The 16,954-nt window shown below is 44.3% G+C and overlaps 1 protein-coding gene across 1 annotated transcript in view; it reads right to left on the reverse strand.

The window, feature by feature from the left end:
- Window positions 1–16,954, reverse strand: part of SPAG5 (sperm associated antigen 5) — a 20,574-nt gene continuing 3,620 nt past the window's right edge. Inside the window, exons 3-24 of the mRNA XM_001918338.4 lie at window positions 13,077–14,170; window positions 12,803–12,977; window positions 8,357–8,431; window positions 8,018–8,110; window positions 7,795–7,929; window positions 7,462–7,581; window positions 7,254–7,346; window positions 7,039–7,152; window positions 6,342–6,435; window positions 6,035–6,182; window positions 5,856–5,958; window positions 5,534–5,667; window positions 5,183–5,321; window positions 2,431–2,542; window positions 2,177–2,263; window positions 1,819–1,939; window positions 1,599–1,710; window positions 1,130–1,210; window positions 802–957; window positions 647–721; window positions 436–516; window positions 1–197 (exon numbers count right to left, since the gene is read on the reverse strand). Coding sequence (XP_001918373.2) covers window positions 126–197; window positions 436–516; window positions 647–721; window positions 802–957; window positions 1,130–1,210; window positions 1,599–1,710; window positions 1,819–1,939; window positions 2,177–2,263; window positions 2,431–2,542; window positions 5,183–5,321; window positions 5,534–5,667; window positions 5,856–5,958; window positions 6,035–6,182; window positions 6,342–6,435; window positions 7,039–7,152; window positions 7,254–7,346; window positions 7,462–7,581; window positions 7,795–7,929; window positions 8,018–8,110; window positions 8,357–8,431; window positions 12,803–12,977; window positions 13,077–14,170 — 3,414 coding nt within the window. The 3' untranslated portion in view covers window positions 1–125. The remainder of the gene's footprint in view (window positions 198–435; window positions 517–646; window positions 722–801; window positions 958–1,129; window positions 1,211–1,598; window positions 1,711–1,818; window positions 1,940–2,176; window positions 2,264–2,430; window positions 2,543–5,182; window positions 5,322–5,533; window positions 5,668–5,855; window positions 5,959–6,034; window positions 6,183–6,341; window positions 6,436–7,038; window positions 7,153–7,253; window positions 7,347–7,461; window positions 7,582–7,794; window positions 7,930–8,017; window positions 8,111–8,356; window positions 8,432–12,802; window positions 12,978–13,076; window positions 14,171–16,954) is intronic.

Below are 16,954 nucleotides of genomic sequence, written 5' to 3' on the forward strand. Positions count from 1 at the left end.
TACATTAAATATACTTTATTTAAATAGCATTAAACATAGCTGGCTCTATGCCAATTGGTCCCGGTGCTGGGATAAGGGAATATTGCAGGTAAAAACAGGTGAAATAGATTCTAGCTTTCAGTTTCTTAGCTCAGAAATTCCATCAATCCCTGTAGCTCCTTGCAACCCCTGACGACCTCTGGGATGGACAGCAGAGTCTGGGAAGAGAGGCAGAAAAGGCAACTCAGGGTCACAGGCTCAAAGCCAAAGGCTCCCAGGCCAAGGAAGCACCCACTGAGTTACAGGGGAGAAAAAAGAAGCCAGAGAGAAACCTGCAACAGTAAGTCAGGCCCAGCTCTCAGCACAGGCTGGGAACCAGAGCTATGCTCATCAGTACCTCCAGGGCCAGGCTTTGTACCAGGTGCCTTAGTTGCATCAACTCCCTCCCTCCTTTACCTCATAAATATGCTGAACAATGTCATCTAGTTTCTTTAACTCCTTGTCAGAGCGCCGGAGATTCTCCTCCAGGATGTTTCTCTAGAACACAAATAGGTTGCATAAGTCCTATGCTTAAAAGAACAGCATAGCTTGTGGGACGAGGAAAATATGGCAGGGCAGTTGCTAGTGGTGGTGGAAAATGGCCCTGGAACCGCCTGGGAATTCTTACATGGCTCTGGAACTTGACCATGAGTTTTGCCTTCTCATTTTTCATCTCCAGGAACATCACCCTCAGCTTGTCCACCTACGGGTATGTCCAGATCAGTAGGGGCACAGCCTAGGGTTCCCGCCAGCTGCCCAGCGCCTCTGTTAACTCTAAGTCACCTCCTGGGAGAGCCACACTTTCTCCTGGATCCAGTCAGTGGCCATGGGCTGACAGTCGGGATTCAGCTGGCCTGCCAGAGTCTCCTGGAGGACCTTAGTCTCTGTCTCTGCACGCCGAAGTGAGCGGGTTAGCTGGGTCACCTCCTCTCTAAGGCTCTGGGAATGAGAACGGAGAGGTATCCAGTAGCTCTCAAAGGTCCTCTCTCTCTTTCTTATCCCATGTGGTGAACAAGGGTAGACCAAGGGATCCACTTCCCACATCTGGGATCCTGGCTATCAGCTACCAGTGACCCAGAGAGCAGAGGGCCAGGCATCATGACGAACGTACAATGAGCTCGCCACTCTTGTCTATCTGCTCTAGGATCTTCTCATTCTGCTGCTGGATCACTTCCTGGAGCTCCTTTTCATTCTGTGAGGGAAAGGGAGGTAAGAAGGCAGTGGGAGATCTGGTTTGCTTGCGGTCCTTGACAGGAGATAGAATTTAGTGTCTGACCCACGCTCAGACCAGGTGATACTAATTGATAACACTCCAATTCTTCCTCTAGAGCTAAGCCAAGCAAGGCACATTTTAGTGTTGAGAGTTCTGCTAGAGTTCCCGACTTCTAGGTCAGCCTGGGAGATAGGTCAGCCCACAGCTGATTCCCAAACATGTAAAATGTCTGACCCCAGGAAGGGCAAAACTAGGGCAATGGTTGGAAAATCCCCACCACCCAGGTTCCTGGAGAGACAATGGCTCCCAGTGGGCCAGAAGAGCTGCCCCAGTTCTTCGTCGCCCCACTTCTAGGCCCCTCCTTCACCTTGTAGCGCAAGCACAAGGCCTGGTTCAGCTTCTCTATGTCTGCTTCCTTTGCCTTCTGGGCTTCCTGATGCTGCTCTTCCTGGACCTGCAACCTAGCCTGCAGATCACAACTAGGGGAAGGAAGAATTCAGCATTATTTCGGGAGCTGGCTGGGCCCTTGAGCTATGGGGCTGTCTCACTTGACCTGCTCTCTCTCACCAAGACTGCACTCCACTCACATCTTTTGCTGCAGAGTCCTCACAGCTTCTTCTTTAGACTCTTGCAGCAGGGAGCACAGGCTCTGAAGCTCCAGAGTCATAGTAGTCATTTCTGCCAGGCTCTTCTCCATGCCTGGGGTCTCTGAAAGAGAAAATCCTAGAGGTAGAGCCCTTTCACTCTGGAAGGAAATGTGTAGCCATCATTTCCACATTTATCCATGTTCCCCACCCACAGGGACATTACAGATCCCAAAAGGCAGAAATAAAATGAGCTCAACTAGAATTGAGGTTTTTAGAGCAGAGCACTTCTCACTGCTTTAGTCTTTATCATCACTACCAGATCTAGAAATGAGGCAGGATCCCAGGAGCCCATCCTAACCTGTAGGCTGAAGAGAAACCATTGATGCTACTCGAGTGAAAGCACTCTTGTCACTTCCAAGCAAGGGCACAGGTGCTGCTTCTGGCTCTAAAACAAAAACCAACCATGGTAGGGTGCCCCTCTGGTGACCCAGTCAAGGGTCTGCCATAATGGCAGCCAGGGAGAGAGAGGTCTGTTGGTGGGCATCTTCAACAGCTGAAGATATCAGGAGCAGGGTCACAATTTCCCCACCCCTAAAATCCAGGGCCTTTAACCTTCATCTGCCACAGCTGTCAAGATGCTTCCCAAGAAGGCGCTGTCAGTGGGCAGAGGGTGTTCCTGGGCAGGAGCACAAGCTGTGCTTATCAGGAGGGTCTCCAGGTCAGCCTTAGGGAAAAGGAGAAAAAAAATCAGCTGTTTTTCAGGGTTAGTGATTTCCCTGACCTCCCAGGTACTCACCAGTCATCTCCTCCAGAATGCTGTTCAGTCTATTACCTCTCTTCTCTAACTTCAACGTCTCCATTAACTCCTTTCCCTGAACTTCACTCTCTCTCACTAAAACAACAATTTTAAAAAACCTTCTTCTTACCTTAAATCCCCTTTTAGCTACTGCCTTTTCTCTTTCCCTTCAATTAAAAAAAAGAAGAGCCTACATTTCTTGCCTAAAATTCTCACCATCTCTTGACTCCCCAGGCCACTACACTCAGGCTTCTGCTTCACCATTCCACCAAAATTCTCACTATTTGGGTCACCAATGGCATCCTTACTTTCAAATGCAATGGACACTTTTCACCTCTTATTTTACCTGACCTATTTGATAATTGATGACCATGTTCCTCTTTTTAGAAAGTTCCTTTTCTTAGCTTTTCTCTGTCCTTCATAGGTAGGCCTCATACATTTCTGGCTATTTCTTCTCTCTATCCACAAATCCTTCCTTAACTGTTGGGCTCCTTTTGGTTCCTCTTTGGCCCTCTTTACACTCTAATCCATTCCCCAGGTGGCCTCACCTTGGGAGCTCCACAAAAACATCCACTTCTATATGGATAACCCTTCAGTCTGTTTCTCTCAAGTGGACTTTTGCCCAATCTTCAGACCCAAAGGCTCAACTGCCTGTGAAACATCTACTAGAATGTTCCATAGTTCACCTGAAATTTAGTATGTATAAAGCTGAGCTCATCTTTTTTCCTGTCCTACCCCACCAAAAATCTATTCCTCCTCTTGTATTTATGATCCTAGATTGGGGAACAGCAAATTACAGCCTGCAGTTCAAATCTGGCTTGCCGCTTGTTTTTGTAAATAAAAACAAATAAATAAAGTTTTATTGCAACACAGCCACACTCATTGATTTACATACTTTCTATGGCTGCTCTTGAGCTACAAAGGCAGAGATGAGTAGTTGAGACAGAGACCACATGGCTTGCAAAACTGAAAATGTTTACTATATTGCACTTTACAGGAAAAAGTTTGCCAACCCGTTTCTAGAGAGTGTCACCATCTTTCTAGCAATCTAGAGATCATCATTCACTCTTCCACCTTACTCCTACATCAAATTGGTCACCAAGTTCTATTACTTCTACTTCTTAAATATGTACTAAACTCATTCAATCTATCCCCTCCTCTCTACCCCTTCTACAACTGCCACTAGTCGAGCCTTCAAAATCTGGCCTCCTACTTCTCCAGCCTCTCTTCTGGTCATCCTCACTCCACATAGCTCCTACACTCCAATTATAAAGAGCTAGTTCCCAGTCCCCAAGCTTGCCACATTCCATATGAGCAGGGCCTTGCTTTATTCACCCTGTAGTCCCAGCACATAACTCAGGTCTTGTTACAAGGTAGACACTACAAAAAAGTACAATTGTGCCTCTGGGACTTTCATATACTATTCCCTCTGCTTGGTGGGCTTTCCTATATATCCACCCCTCCCCTACAAACTTGTAAACCTCAAGACTCTGCCCAGGGGTCACCTGCTTTGAGAAGACATCCTAACTCTCAAAAGTAGAACTGATGCTCCTTTCTCTCTGCTTCACAGGTCATCCATGCAGACCTCTATCATGATCACAAGTGAAGATGATAAATTTACATCTGTCTGTCTTCTTTACTAGACTGTGGATTCTTTGGCATTGCCTGTGCTCAGCACACAAATGGGAAAGAGGGTCAGATGATAAGCAGTTCCAGATTTCAGGATCCTGATTATACCTTTAACTGTTGAATAAGCTAATTAACTGTATTCTGAAAGATATCTGCCATTTATTGTTTGGTGTGCACTGTGGGGAAGCCAAAGACACAAGGTTAAATTTCTGCAATACAGTCTAGTTGAAGAGACCAGACATCCAGGGAAAATTAATACAAGTGCAAAAGAAGAGTAAGTTCGTGAGGAATATAGCAGGAGACCACTGAGTCCATGTGATCTGGGAACATTTCAAAGAAGATGAACTAGGGAGGATGTTAATAGGGAAGGAAAAAGTATTTCCAATTTGAAGACAGAGGAGAATGGATGTGGTAACAGCCCGAGTCTGGGTGTGAATGGAGATGGTACATGTGTGGAGTGTACAGGCAGTCTAATTGGAGTAAAGGGCTCATAATAGGGAGGTAGGAGACAGATGAAGAAAGGTTTGAGCAACAGGCTGAAGAGGTCCTATAGGCAACTCAAAGTCATTGAAGGTCACAGAGATGGAACAAGAGTAGTGTTTAGGAAGACCATTCTAGACAATAAAGATACAATTGGAAAAACTCTCAGTAAACTAGGCATAGAGGGGAACTTCCTCAACTTGATAAAGCCTGTCTACAAAAAACCTACAGCTAATAGCGTACTCAATGGTGAGAAACTCGAAATTTCCCCTCTAAGATCAGGTACAAGGTAAGGATGTCCCCTCTCACCACTCCTTTGCAACATCATAATGGAAGTTCTAGCTAATGTGCTAAGACAAGAAAAGGAAATAAAATGTATACAGATTGGGAAGGAAAAAATGAAAGTGTCTTTCTTCGAAGATACAAGAGGAAGGGAAGAGAAAGAACCCCCAATCCTACCTTCTCCTTTAGTTTTGTCTGTAGAAAGAGGGTCAGGCTCTGTAGTTGCTCAGTCAGCACCCCTAACTCTTGGGAATACTGGCGTGTCTTCTCCAGGTCTTGCTCCTGGTTCTCTGCTATGGTGCTAGCCAGTTTAGCCCTGAAATAAGGAAGGAACAGAAGAGATGGCCAAAAACCAGGAGACCTTCTCTGAACACCTCTCCCAATCCCCACACAAAGCTGCATTCAAGGAGGGAGACAAGAGGCTCTTGGACCCTATCATAATTCCCTTCTTGGAGACTTTAGCTTCTAGAAGAGTCTCTGGGAAAGATAAGAACTTAGAAGGGAAGCACAGAAAGGCAGAGATCTTACTTCAGGTTCTCTACAGTGTCCTTAAGGTCCTCACACTGCAGGCTGCGCTCCCGGAGCACTTCCAGTGTGGTTTTCAACTGATACTCAACCTGGCCCAGCTCCAGGTGAGCAACTTGATTCTCTTGGTCCGCAAACTAGAGACAAGAGAAGAAAGGTAGGGAAGGAGCAGGAGAGAGAGGGGGAAAATATGAGCTTAAGTGTGAAATTTTAGAGCCCTGGGAGCAGAGGCTTTTCCCAGTCCACAGTCTCAAACCTCACCTCAATACCATCAGGCAAGAATCATACTCCTGCCAGCTCCCCTGACCCAAACCATATTCCTTACCTCCAGAGTCTCCTTCAGGTCCTGCACCTCCTTGGCCAGGACAGCCTGTTGTTGCTGCAGCTCTGCCTGCATGTGTTTTAATGCCATCTCTTCCTTTTGCCATCTGCCAGAGACATATTAGATCTCATTGGTCCTATATCCTGAGTGCGTACTGCCATAATAACCTGACAGGAACTCACTGAGCAGCCTGCTCCTCATTGTTCTGGGTAAGCTGGCAGATCAACTCATCCTTCATGGCCAGGTCGTGAGTACAGTGGGCATGCTGACTCTGTAGCTCTTTTAGCTGACTCTCCATGCTGGTCAGAATCTGCAGCTGAGCCTGGAGATCTAGACCAAAAGTATCCTAATGACACCATGTGGTCACCAGGCCAAAACTTCCCCACACTTTTGCTCCAAAACCAGTGCTCTAGAGCATTTTCTTGCTCTACTGCCACACCCCAAGCTTTAGCAGGGCACAACTACTTGCACGCATGTATACACACACACCTGTTGCTAGGTGACTGTTTTCCAACTTCAGTTGTTCTACTTGGACTTTGCAGTCCTCTAAATGGGTAGAGACTTGTTCCAGCTCCCTGGAAACCTAGGAAGAAAAGACAGTTTTCCTCCCAAATTCCTCCTGAATCAAAAGTCCCAGGACTTAGTCCAGCTTATTTTTCTGGACAGGACAGCGAACCACCTTGCTCCTGGGCAGCAACACTGCAACAAATAAGGCTGATCCTCAGGAAAAAGTAGAAACAGGAGGAAGTTGCTAAAGAAGGTGCTGAAGGGGAAAGGAAACAACCAGGCCCAAGGCCATCTTACAGCAAAAGGACCTGGCTGGTCTCTAAACCCACAGAGTGAAAAGAAGATAGGTCCAGGGTAGGAGGCTAAAGATACCACTCATTAGAAAGGCCTTCTGTGGGGCCAGCCCCATGGCTGAGCAGTTAAGTTCGCACGCTCAGCTTCAGCGGCCCAGGATGTTGCTGGTTAAGATCCTGGGGGCGGACATGGCACCACTCATCAGGCCATGTTGAGGCAGCATCCCACATGCCACAACTAGAAGGACTCACAACTAAAAGAATATACAACTATGTGCTGGAGGGATTCGGGGAGGAAAAAAAAAGCAGAGAAAAAAAAGGAAAGAAAGGCCTTCTGTAGAGAAGGAGGAAACCAGGCCTACCGAGTCCCCACTCCTAGTTTGTACCTGCTGCTTTTCCTCAATTGCAGCATCACGTTCCTGCAGAGTCTGCCGGCTCTTGGCTGTGAGTTTCTCTGTGAGTTGTCGAGACCGGCTCAGCAACGCTGTCCATGTTATATACTACCGGGGAAGCAAGCAGGTCAGCAGAGCACACTTGAGGCAAGGCTCCTAACAGGGCTGGCTGTGAGTAAAGGAGTGGTATGATGGCCCTGAATACTCACATCGAGTTGCATGGATATCCAGTCCTGTTGTAAGGTTGAAGTAAGACTCACCGTCTGCTGAGCCAACTCTTCTTGCTCAGTATGAAGTCCTACCTACACAAGAAGGATTGCCTATGGAGGAGGCCCCTTTCCTCTGGATACAGCAAAGTGGGGGTATATGACCATCTTCCGAGTGTGTCAGCATGGAAAGAAAATGCCCTCAAATTACCAGTTGGGTCTGGGTCTCCTTCAAAAGGCCTCTGAATTCCCCCATGGATGCCAGGTCCTGTTCCAGTTGGCTGATGCGTTGGCTAGCATGTGCACAGAAAGCCTCTAGCACTGTCTCTGCCTGTTTAGGGAAGAGATTGCAAGAACACAGTGGGCAGAAGAGAGAAATAGCACAAAAAGCTGTAACTATCCACCACACCAGTAGTCTGTTTTCTTATTCCCCAGGACAGGCAGTTCTCAGGCCACCTATCTGTGTCTCAAGTGAATTTGCGTTCCTGCAAGAACCCAGAGAAAGAGACTTCCCATATCCAGGAACAAAAGCCTGACCCCTTACCACATCCTTGCCTCGGAGGGCCATTTCCTCTCTGTGCTTTGCTTCCTCCGTTTCTGCTTTGAGGCTCTGGAGCCTTGCCCTCAATTTCTTCAACACATCGAAACAGCAAGAGACCAAGGTTTCTGCACGCCGAGACTACAAGACAAGAATCAGACCCTGTCTGATTCCCTTTTTGGCTTTCAGTCCCACCAGAGGCCTCTGCCTTCACCTTTATACTGCTTACCTCCTGACTCACAGTAGTTTTATCTTCCTCTAAGTGCAACAGAGATAGGTGAAGCAAGGATATCAGCTCTTTAGAGACCAGCACCCATGATTGCTGTAGACGGAAAGATGGTGAGGCTAGATCAAATAAAGTCACTAAGCAGGAAGCAAGCAGGGACACTGGGGAGGAAAGCCACTGTCCCCAATTTCAAGTTCCCAATAAGGAGATGTCCTTAATGAAGATCTGGAAACCTCCCTTCCCTACCATGACAGAGTACCACCATCTGCTAACCATCTAGGATTCTCCATTCTTAATCTTCACACGAGACCCAGCGGTGGTATAAGGTCAATCCACACTTACCATGACATTCCTGGCCTGCTGAAGAGCTTGCCCAATCTCTTGGCTCTCCTGAAGATGCTGAGGTTTCTTACTTATCTAGGCAGAGAAACAGAGTTGTTCCTTTTGCATAGGCAACATGCACCACCAGCACCCCATCTCCCCTGCCACCCACTGAGATACAGGAGCCTTTCCTATTAAAAGTAGGAATGGGCTCACAGCTTGATGAAGCCAAGTCAGAAAAAAAATCCAAAGATATCTAAAAAATCCCCTTTTTTTTTTTTAAGATTGGCACCTGAGCAAACATCTGTTTCCAATCTTCTTTTCTTTTTTTTCTTCTTCTCCCCAAAGCTCCCCAGTATATAGCTGTATATCCTAATTGTGAGTGCCTCTGGTTGTGCTATGTGGGATGCTGCCTCAGCATGGCCTGATAAGCAGTGCCAGGTCCAAGCCCAGGATCCAAACTGGCGAAACCCTGGGCCGCCAAAGCGGAGCTTGGAACTTAGCTGCTCAGCCATGGGGCCAGCCCCCTAAAAAGTTCCTTTTTATAACTTTTTCCCCTAATTATAAGAATAATATATGTTTACTGTAAAATTTTTGAAATACACAAGCGAAAAAAATGGAAAAAATCAATAATTTCACCACCTTGAGTAGTGATTCTTTTCTTTTTAAAGATTTTTTTTTCCTTTTTCTCCCCAAATCCCACAGGTACATAGTTGCATATTCTTAGTTGTGGGTCCTTCTAGTTGTGGCACGTGGGACGCTGCCTCAGCATGGCCCGATGAGCAGTGCCATGTCCACAGCCAGGAATCAAACTGGCGAAACCCAGGGCCACCAAAGTAGAGCGTGTGAACTTAACCACTTGGCCACAGGGCCTGCCTCTCGAGTAGTGATTCTTAACTAACAGTACAGCAGCCACTGCAAGAGCTTTTGCCACACCTCCAAACCAGATTTCCTTGCTATAGGGATTTGCTCTAACTGATAAGTATATTATTTCCCTCAGGTGTCGGGGGAAAAAAAAGTTAATAGACTACTGATTTAGACAGAAACTACTACATTCAATAAATTCTAAGATGACTGTCTTTCTGCATTTTAACACCACTGAAATTGGGATATATCTTAATATTGACAGTGTCTTAGATTTGATGAAATACAGTAATATTTCAGAAAAACCACAAGTGAGATTATAATATATAAATAAATTTAGGGTCCTGCTTTTATTACTTAATTCTATTATACTCACGTTGTTATTTAGCCCTGAATTTATATTCACTTTCCTCATTGGAATAGCCTGAGACTGGGATATCTGCTTTAGGAGAACCTATCAAAGTGGAGTACCACCCATTGTTAACTTCTGCTGGTACTCTACCTCACCTCAAAGCCTCTCAGAGGTTATCTGAACTCTGGTTTCCTTTCTTTAAAAACCGTAAACTTATGTTAAACTTATTTTCCCATGTTATTAAAAACTCTTCATTAAACATAGTTTTAAATGACGATGGAATATTCCATCTTATGGATGTATCATATTTTTTTCATTATTTAAAAAAAAACAAGTTGCTATCTTTATGCAGAATTCTTTTTCCTTAGGATATAGCCCTAGAAGTGGAGTTACCGGGTGAAAAAAGTTTGAACTGTTTTAAGGGTCTCACTTAAACTGGCTTCAAAAAAGGATGAACCAATTTATACCCTACTGACAATAGGAGAATGCTTACCAGCATTATCTATTTTATTCTTTGCTGTTTTGTCAGAAGAAAATAGCAACTCACTGTTTCAATTTGCTTTTCTTTGATTATCAGTAATGGTAATCTCAAATATTTATTAGTCATTTTTATTTTCTCATTCTCTATGCATTTTCTAGGGGCAGATAAAAATCTTAGTGTGGGATGTAGAGTAGGTAAATATGATCTCAAAGGCAGCAGAGCCACAGAAAGACTTTCAAGTTCGGAGAGAAAAGGGGGAGCCTTATTATTACTGCTGAAAGGCAGCCATCATCTGGGAAAACAATCCAGTGCTGGAGTAGCAGTGCTGAGTCACGATGCTGCGGCAGTCTGGACTCAAGGAGGCAGTCTCTTAGAGTTCATCACTCCCTTTCCCAGCAAAGCAGTCAACATTCCCTACTGCACCATGCAGTAAGGCACGGAGCACCCCACGAGCCCTGGACAGGGTGCACATACTGTTCAGAGCTGGGCAGTCAGGCAGGTGATGAGATTAGTGTGAGGGAGGCAGCCAAGCGGCAAGGACATGGCGCTGTGATAGGGAATGGCTAAAGGGGCTGTCATCTCCCCTCTGGCTCTGCTTCAGTGGCCTCCAAAGGGATCTGGCAAGCTTGAGGGGAAGAGGCTACAAGGCCGACTCAGGGATGGGAGAGAATGCCAAGAACAAGGGGAAAGGATACAAAGATAAGAAAACACAGGAGAGAAATTGAGCAGCTATAGGAATGAGGAGCCTGTGGTTTCCAGGATTTTGGCAAAAGGTAAAGTCATTATTTTCAGGATATTTTCAACCCAAAGGAGGTCTTTAGGCACTTGGAGACCATTTCCTCTTAGCAGCAGCCATCTATTACCTCAACAGCCACAATACTGAGGCTCTCAATTCCTTCCCATGACATCATTCCCCTCCTTCCTCAGCCTGTGTTGTCACAGCTAGAGTCCTCTAGAACAGTGGTCTTTAAATTGTTTTCCTCTCATATCTCCTACAATAATTTTGAAAGACTGAGTACCCTTAAGTTCAAAATGTTACAAAGGCTGTAATTTCCACCATATTATAAATATTAACAAAATTATAAAGTTTGAAATAAAACTGTTAAATTACTCTTAAACATATCCAATGGTATAAATACTACATATACCATAATGATTTAATACCTATTTGACACCTTTAAAAAATACCTGAATAAGCTCTTCTTTAACGGTCAGAAATTTTATATCATCCCTTTTTTTTCTCGAACCTATATTTTTATTCCTTGCATTTTATTTTAATATATTTTCATATTTTAAAATGTTAATCAGTATGTCTGCAACAACAAAAGTTCATCTAAATTTAAATTAAAATTTCTTTTAAATTCCTCTCACTATAGACTTTAAGTGAAAAAACTTTCTTTTGGATGGAGAAATATTTTCATCAGTTATATACTTATTATTGTAATAATATTATAATTTGTAATAAAATTATAAACATACCTAGTAAAATTTTCCTGGGAATGATCTATTAATGAAATGGATAGAGCTTCCCTCCCCTTATTAGTTCATGTGTCTGTGGATAACTATATTTCTTACAGTAAGATATGGTTAAGCAACAATTCCATGCCTATTCTCCATTCTGATAGATGTAAGCACTAAGAAATCTTCTTCACATAAATAATGGGAATAAGTAGGAATAGAAGAAGGAAATAAGGGCATGTCACCTAATTCTAGGAGCTCCTTTGGAGACATATACCAAAAATCTCACAGTGAACTTTCATCAGAAATTTTTAATGATCCACTGACAGAATTAGCCTTCCTTCAACTTTGTTGAAAGCATGCAAAAACGATGCGTTATATAATCTATGCAGTCATTTGCTTTCTCAGCAAGTACGCAAATATTTTCTGTCCTTTGATTGTTATCCCTTGACAATGTAAGATTCAGGATAGGTAGTAAATATGCTCTTCTTTGGTAAAATGGACAAGGGCAACTGAGAATGGGGAAGTAAGAAAGAAAAAAATCAGTGAAGAAGACATCTGGAAGATGAAGATCTAGAAACTGACTTCTTCAAAACTTTCTTTGCTTACATTCTCTTAGAAAGTCTTGACATACCACTGGGGTATAGTGAGTACCCACAGCTTTAAGGCATTTTCCAGATCCTCAGTTTTTATTCTTTTTTTTTTTTCCAAATTTATTACCTTTGCCTTTATGGTTTGTGATTTTATGTCTGTTTTTTTGAGGAGGATTAGCCCTGAGCTAACATCTACCACCAATCCTCCTCTTTTTGCTGAGGAAGACTGGCCCTGAGCTAACCTCCGTGCCCATCTTCTTTCACTTTATATGTGGGACGCCCACCATAGCTTGGCTTGACAAGCGCTGCCATGTCCACACTCGGGATCCAAACCGAACGTGCGAACTTAACCACTGCACCACAAGGCCGGCCCCTTGTTCTTTGTTTGTTTTTTTTTTAAAGATTTTCTCCCCAAAGCCCCCGGTACATAGTTGTATATTTTTAGTTGTGGGTCCTTTAGTTGTGGCATGTGGGATGCCACCTCAGCATGGCTTGATAAGCAGCCATGTCCACACCCAGGATCTGAACAGGCGAAACCCTGGGCCGCCGAAGTGGAGTGTGTGAACTTAACCACTTGACCACGGGACCGGCCCCTACACATATTCCAATACTGAGCCTGTGGTTAAGGAGTCTCCTTTGTCCTCTAGCTGCTTATCAGCTTAAATTCTGAAGAAGAGGGGCCACTGGGACCCTCCAAGCTTTGGGAGGAACCCTCTTACCTCACTGGGAGAGGTATCAGTCTGTGTGCTACTGTCCTGAACTTCTGGGTGAGGGACAGTCAGCTTGGTCTTCCAGTCCCGCAGCTGGCAGGAGAGAACCTCCAGAATGACAAGAGAGTTCAGCAGGTTATCTTCAAGGTCATGTCGAGATAAGGCAGTCAGATCTGGAGGATGGCTGCAGCAGGAAGAGAACATGAGAAGAGAGGGGACCGGATAGGAGTGGAAGGTCCAGGTTAATGGAGCCCAGGAGGCACAAGGATATAGGGACACTTACCCCCTTAAGAGGTGCTCTGTCTCAGAAATACTGTCCTTGGTGCCCACCAGGCCTGTCTGGGATGTGTTCGTACTCTTTTCCTGTGGTGCTGGAGGTGTTAACCAAGTCCCCACGGAGCAAGTAGAGAGAGGGGTAGTGCCAATCGCAGCATCTCGAAGCACAGACGGAAGCGATAAGCTCTGGCGGAGATTTTCCAGCATGACCGAAGTATTTACACCTTTTTCCAGCCAGGCCAATGGGGACATCCAAGGCCCTGTATCAGAGATAAGAATCCTACCAGCATCCTCTACTGCTGGGCCTGGAGCCACCTGGGATTCCATTTCTCCTAGATTTGGGGTAAGGCATGTGGGCAGAATATCTTCCATATTTGAGACAAGTGCTTGATCTCCCAATTCAGCCTCCTCAGGGAGTGTGGTGGGAAAGCTCATTTCTCTTCCCTCTACAGCTCTGTGCTCTATAGTTTCCTCCCCTGGGTCCACATGACTGACAAGGAAATCTGCTGCTAAGGCAGTTGAAGGGGAAAGCCAGAGCATGGAGGAAGGCAAGACAGCATTACTTTCAGAAAGAACTAAGTCCTCAGGCACAGCCTCAGTCCCTCTGTCCATCAGGCCTTCCTTGGAGAAGGGTAGCTGTTGCTCAGAACAGGGATTTGGTGGATACTCCAAGAGATGAGATGGAGGATCCTGAAATGCAGGTTTCTCAGGCATAGCAGGAACAACTTCTGAAAAGCTGTCTTCCATGCAAGGTGCCACTCCCTCTCTCAGCAGATCTCCTGGCCTCAAAGGCTCATTTAGAATGATGCTGTTTGTCTCTGCCATTGTATCTAAATGGGCCTCAAGTGTAATGTCTTGCTGCTGCCCTACTGGAAAAGGTATAAGAACCATGGTTTTAACCACACTGTCGTCCACTGGATCTACTGCTTCCTCACATATTCTGGGAGTAGAGTTGGTTGGGGGAATCAGATCTAAGGGCTGCTCATCTGATTCATGTTGACAAGCTTCTAGCCACTTTGAGGGATGGCTGAACTGTTCTGAAGGGGAGTCTTTCCTCTTAGCATTGACAAAATCCAGTGGAGATGAGTTGCTGTTGCTTTCCTGCCAAAGGAAACAAAAGTAGTTGCCTCAGGGCAGTCAATTCAGGTTCCCAACATACAATTATGGGTCCAGGATACTGTCCTAACTCAAAAAAGAAAGGATTTTCATTACCTCTGCTTAGGTAAGAACTTGGCTAAGACCTGCTGCTCACTAAAGAAACCCAAAAGCAGGTAAAGAAAAGCTGGGTAGCCATTTTGCGTCCTTCCAAGTGAACCAGACTAAAGTATAAACAAGCTGAGATAATCTATCCATATCATGGAGAGATAGTAGCTTGAATGTGACCCCACGCCTCTCCAATCCACTTATAGGAGAATGGGTTGGAGTCCCTAGGCTCTGTCACAATCTAGAGTTGGTACAACATTTTCTACATTTCTGGAACAGATGAGAAACTAGGGACCAGCGGTAGAGGGCACTTGGCCATCAAAGACCCATGGACCCTAGAGAAAAAGGACAACATCAACCTGCACCAGTGACCTAGTCTCCCTAGCCCCAAAAGCAGAGGGTGTCCTGAACACATTGAATCCATTCAACCCTTGGGATTTGAAGAGCTCTAGCCTTTGTAGCAGAGGAGAATGGAGAGCAGAGAGATTTCCTCCTGGTGCCCTGGTAAGGGACTGACAACCTCCCTAAATGCTGGTCTCAGGGACAAAGACCACTGTGCCTTCTACCACTTGCAGGGTTGCTGGTCCTGAGACTCAATGAACAAGAAAAGGTAAATATGAAGGTACTTAAGTGGATCCAGTAGCCAGAGAAATGACAAACCCTAAGATAGCTACAAAAGGTAGACCCTAAGAAAACAAAGCTGATGGGAGAAACATGACAATCTGAACCAAAAAAAAAATATGAGTACGTAAGATTTGAGTACAACACACACACACACACACACACACAAAGACTTTCCGGAAATAAAAAATACTACTTTTAAACAAAAAATTTCAGTAAAATAAATTGAAGAGGATGGTCAGAGTTGAGATTGGAATTATTAGCCTGGACAATCAAGTGGAAGAAATATCTTAAAGCAAAGACAAAAAATACAAAGAAATGTAAATCTGACGGAAAAGCTATGAGAATTAGAAGATAAATCCAGTAAACCGAACGTGTGAATAAAAGAAGTTCCAGGAGAAAAGAGAACATATATAGGTGAGGCACTGATTAATAAATATTAGAAGAAAATTTCTCTAAGGTAAAGAAAGATCTGGGCCAGCCCCAGTAGCCTAGTGGCTAAGTTCTGCACACTCTGCTTTGACAGCTTGGGTTCAGCTCCTGGGTGCAGACCTACACCACTCGTCTGTTAGTGGCCATGCTGTGGTGGCAGCTCACATACAAAAAGAGGAAAATTGGCAGCAGATGTTAGCTCTGGGCAAATCTTCCTCAGCAAAAAAGGGAAAGATCTGAATTTGCATATTGAGATGGCTCACCAAGTTCAAAGCAGGACTGACAAGAAAAGATACAATTTCTGAACTACAAGGTAGACAAAACTATTTTAGAAGCTTTAGGTAGAATGACCAATTATTTAGGCAAAAAAAAAAAAATCAGACTTACATGAAATTTCTCATTTACAACAGTGGCCGAAACTTTAAAACATAAGATTGAGCTATAAAAGGCTTCTGATATTCTGGCAATGTCCTATTTACTGACCTGGGTATTGGTTACAATGACTTGTGGTTTACACAAATTTGTTAACCTCTACTTTTTATGTACCTTCATGTATTTTATTTCAATTTTTTAAAGGTTTTCTTTCAAAATGCTAAAAGAAAAGTAGAAAATAAAGAGGATAGCAAAGAGACCAGGCAAAAGCAAACAAAGAGAGCAGAGGCAGCAATGTTAATATTAGACAAGGTAGAACGTATGGTTATAGCACTATTGTGATAAAAGACATAATTAAAGATATATGATTATAAAAAACATAAATGAGCCTGCACTAAATTGCCCAGAAGCTAAATATACAAACCAGACTTTTAGAAATGCAAAAGTGCAACTTAAAGTTTTTGCTGTGTTTATCAAGTTCCTATTTATTCCTTTAAAAAAAAATCACTTAACAGGGCCGGCCCAGTGGCGCAGTGGTTAAGTGCACACGTTCCACGTCTCGGCAGCCTAGGGTCCGCCGTTTGGATCCCGGGTGTGGACATGGCACTGCTTGGCACACCATGCTGTGGTAGGCGTCCCACGTATAAAGTAGAGGAAGACGGGCACGGATGTTAGCTCAGGGCCAGTCTTCCTCAGCAAAAAAGAGGACGACTGGCAGTAGTTAGCTCAGGGCTAATCTTCCTCAAAAAAAAAAAATCACTTAAGGAGAAATATTTGCAAATCATGTATCTAATAAGGGATTAATATCCAGACTATATATAAAAACTCCTACAACTCAACAACAACAATAACCCAATTTAAAAATGGGCAAAGTTGGGGCCAGCCTGGTGGTGCAACAGTTAAGTGAGCATGTTCCACTTCAGCGGCCCAGGGTTCATGGGTTCGGATACTGGGTGCGGACATGGCACCGCTTGTCAAGCCATACTGTAGCAGGTGTCCCACATATAAAGTGGAGGAAGATGGGCACGGATGTTAGCTCAGGGCCAGGCTTCTTCAGCAAAAAGAGGAGGATCAGTGGCAGACGTTAGCTCACAGCTAATCTTCCTCAAAAAAAATAAACAATAAAATTTTAAAAAATAACAACAGGCAAAGCACTTTAATAACATTTCTCCAAAGAAAATATACAAAAGACCAATAAGCACAAGAAAGGATGCTCAACATCACTAATCATTAGGGAAACGCAAATAAAAACCACAA

This window comes from Equus caballus, chromosome 11 (assembly GCF_041296265.1).
Source record: "Equus caballus isolate H_3958 breed thoroughbred chromosome 11, TB-T2T, whole genome shotgun sequence".
Classification (NCBI taxonomy): Eukaryota; Metazoa; Chordata; class Mammalia; order Perissodactyla; family Equidae; genus Equus; species Equus caballus.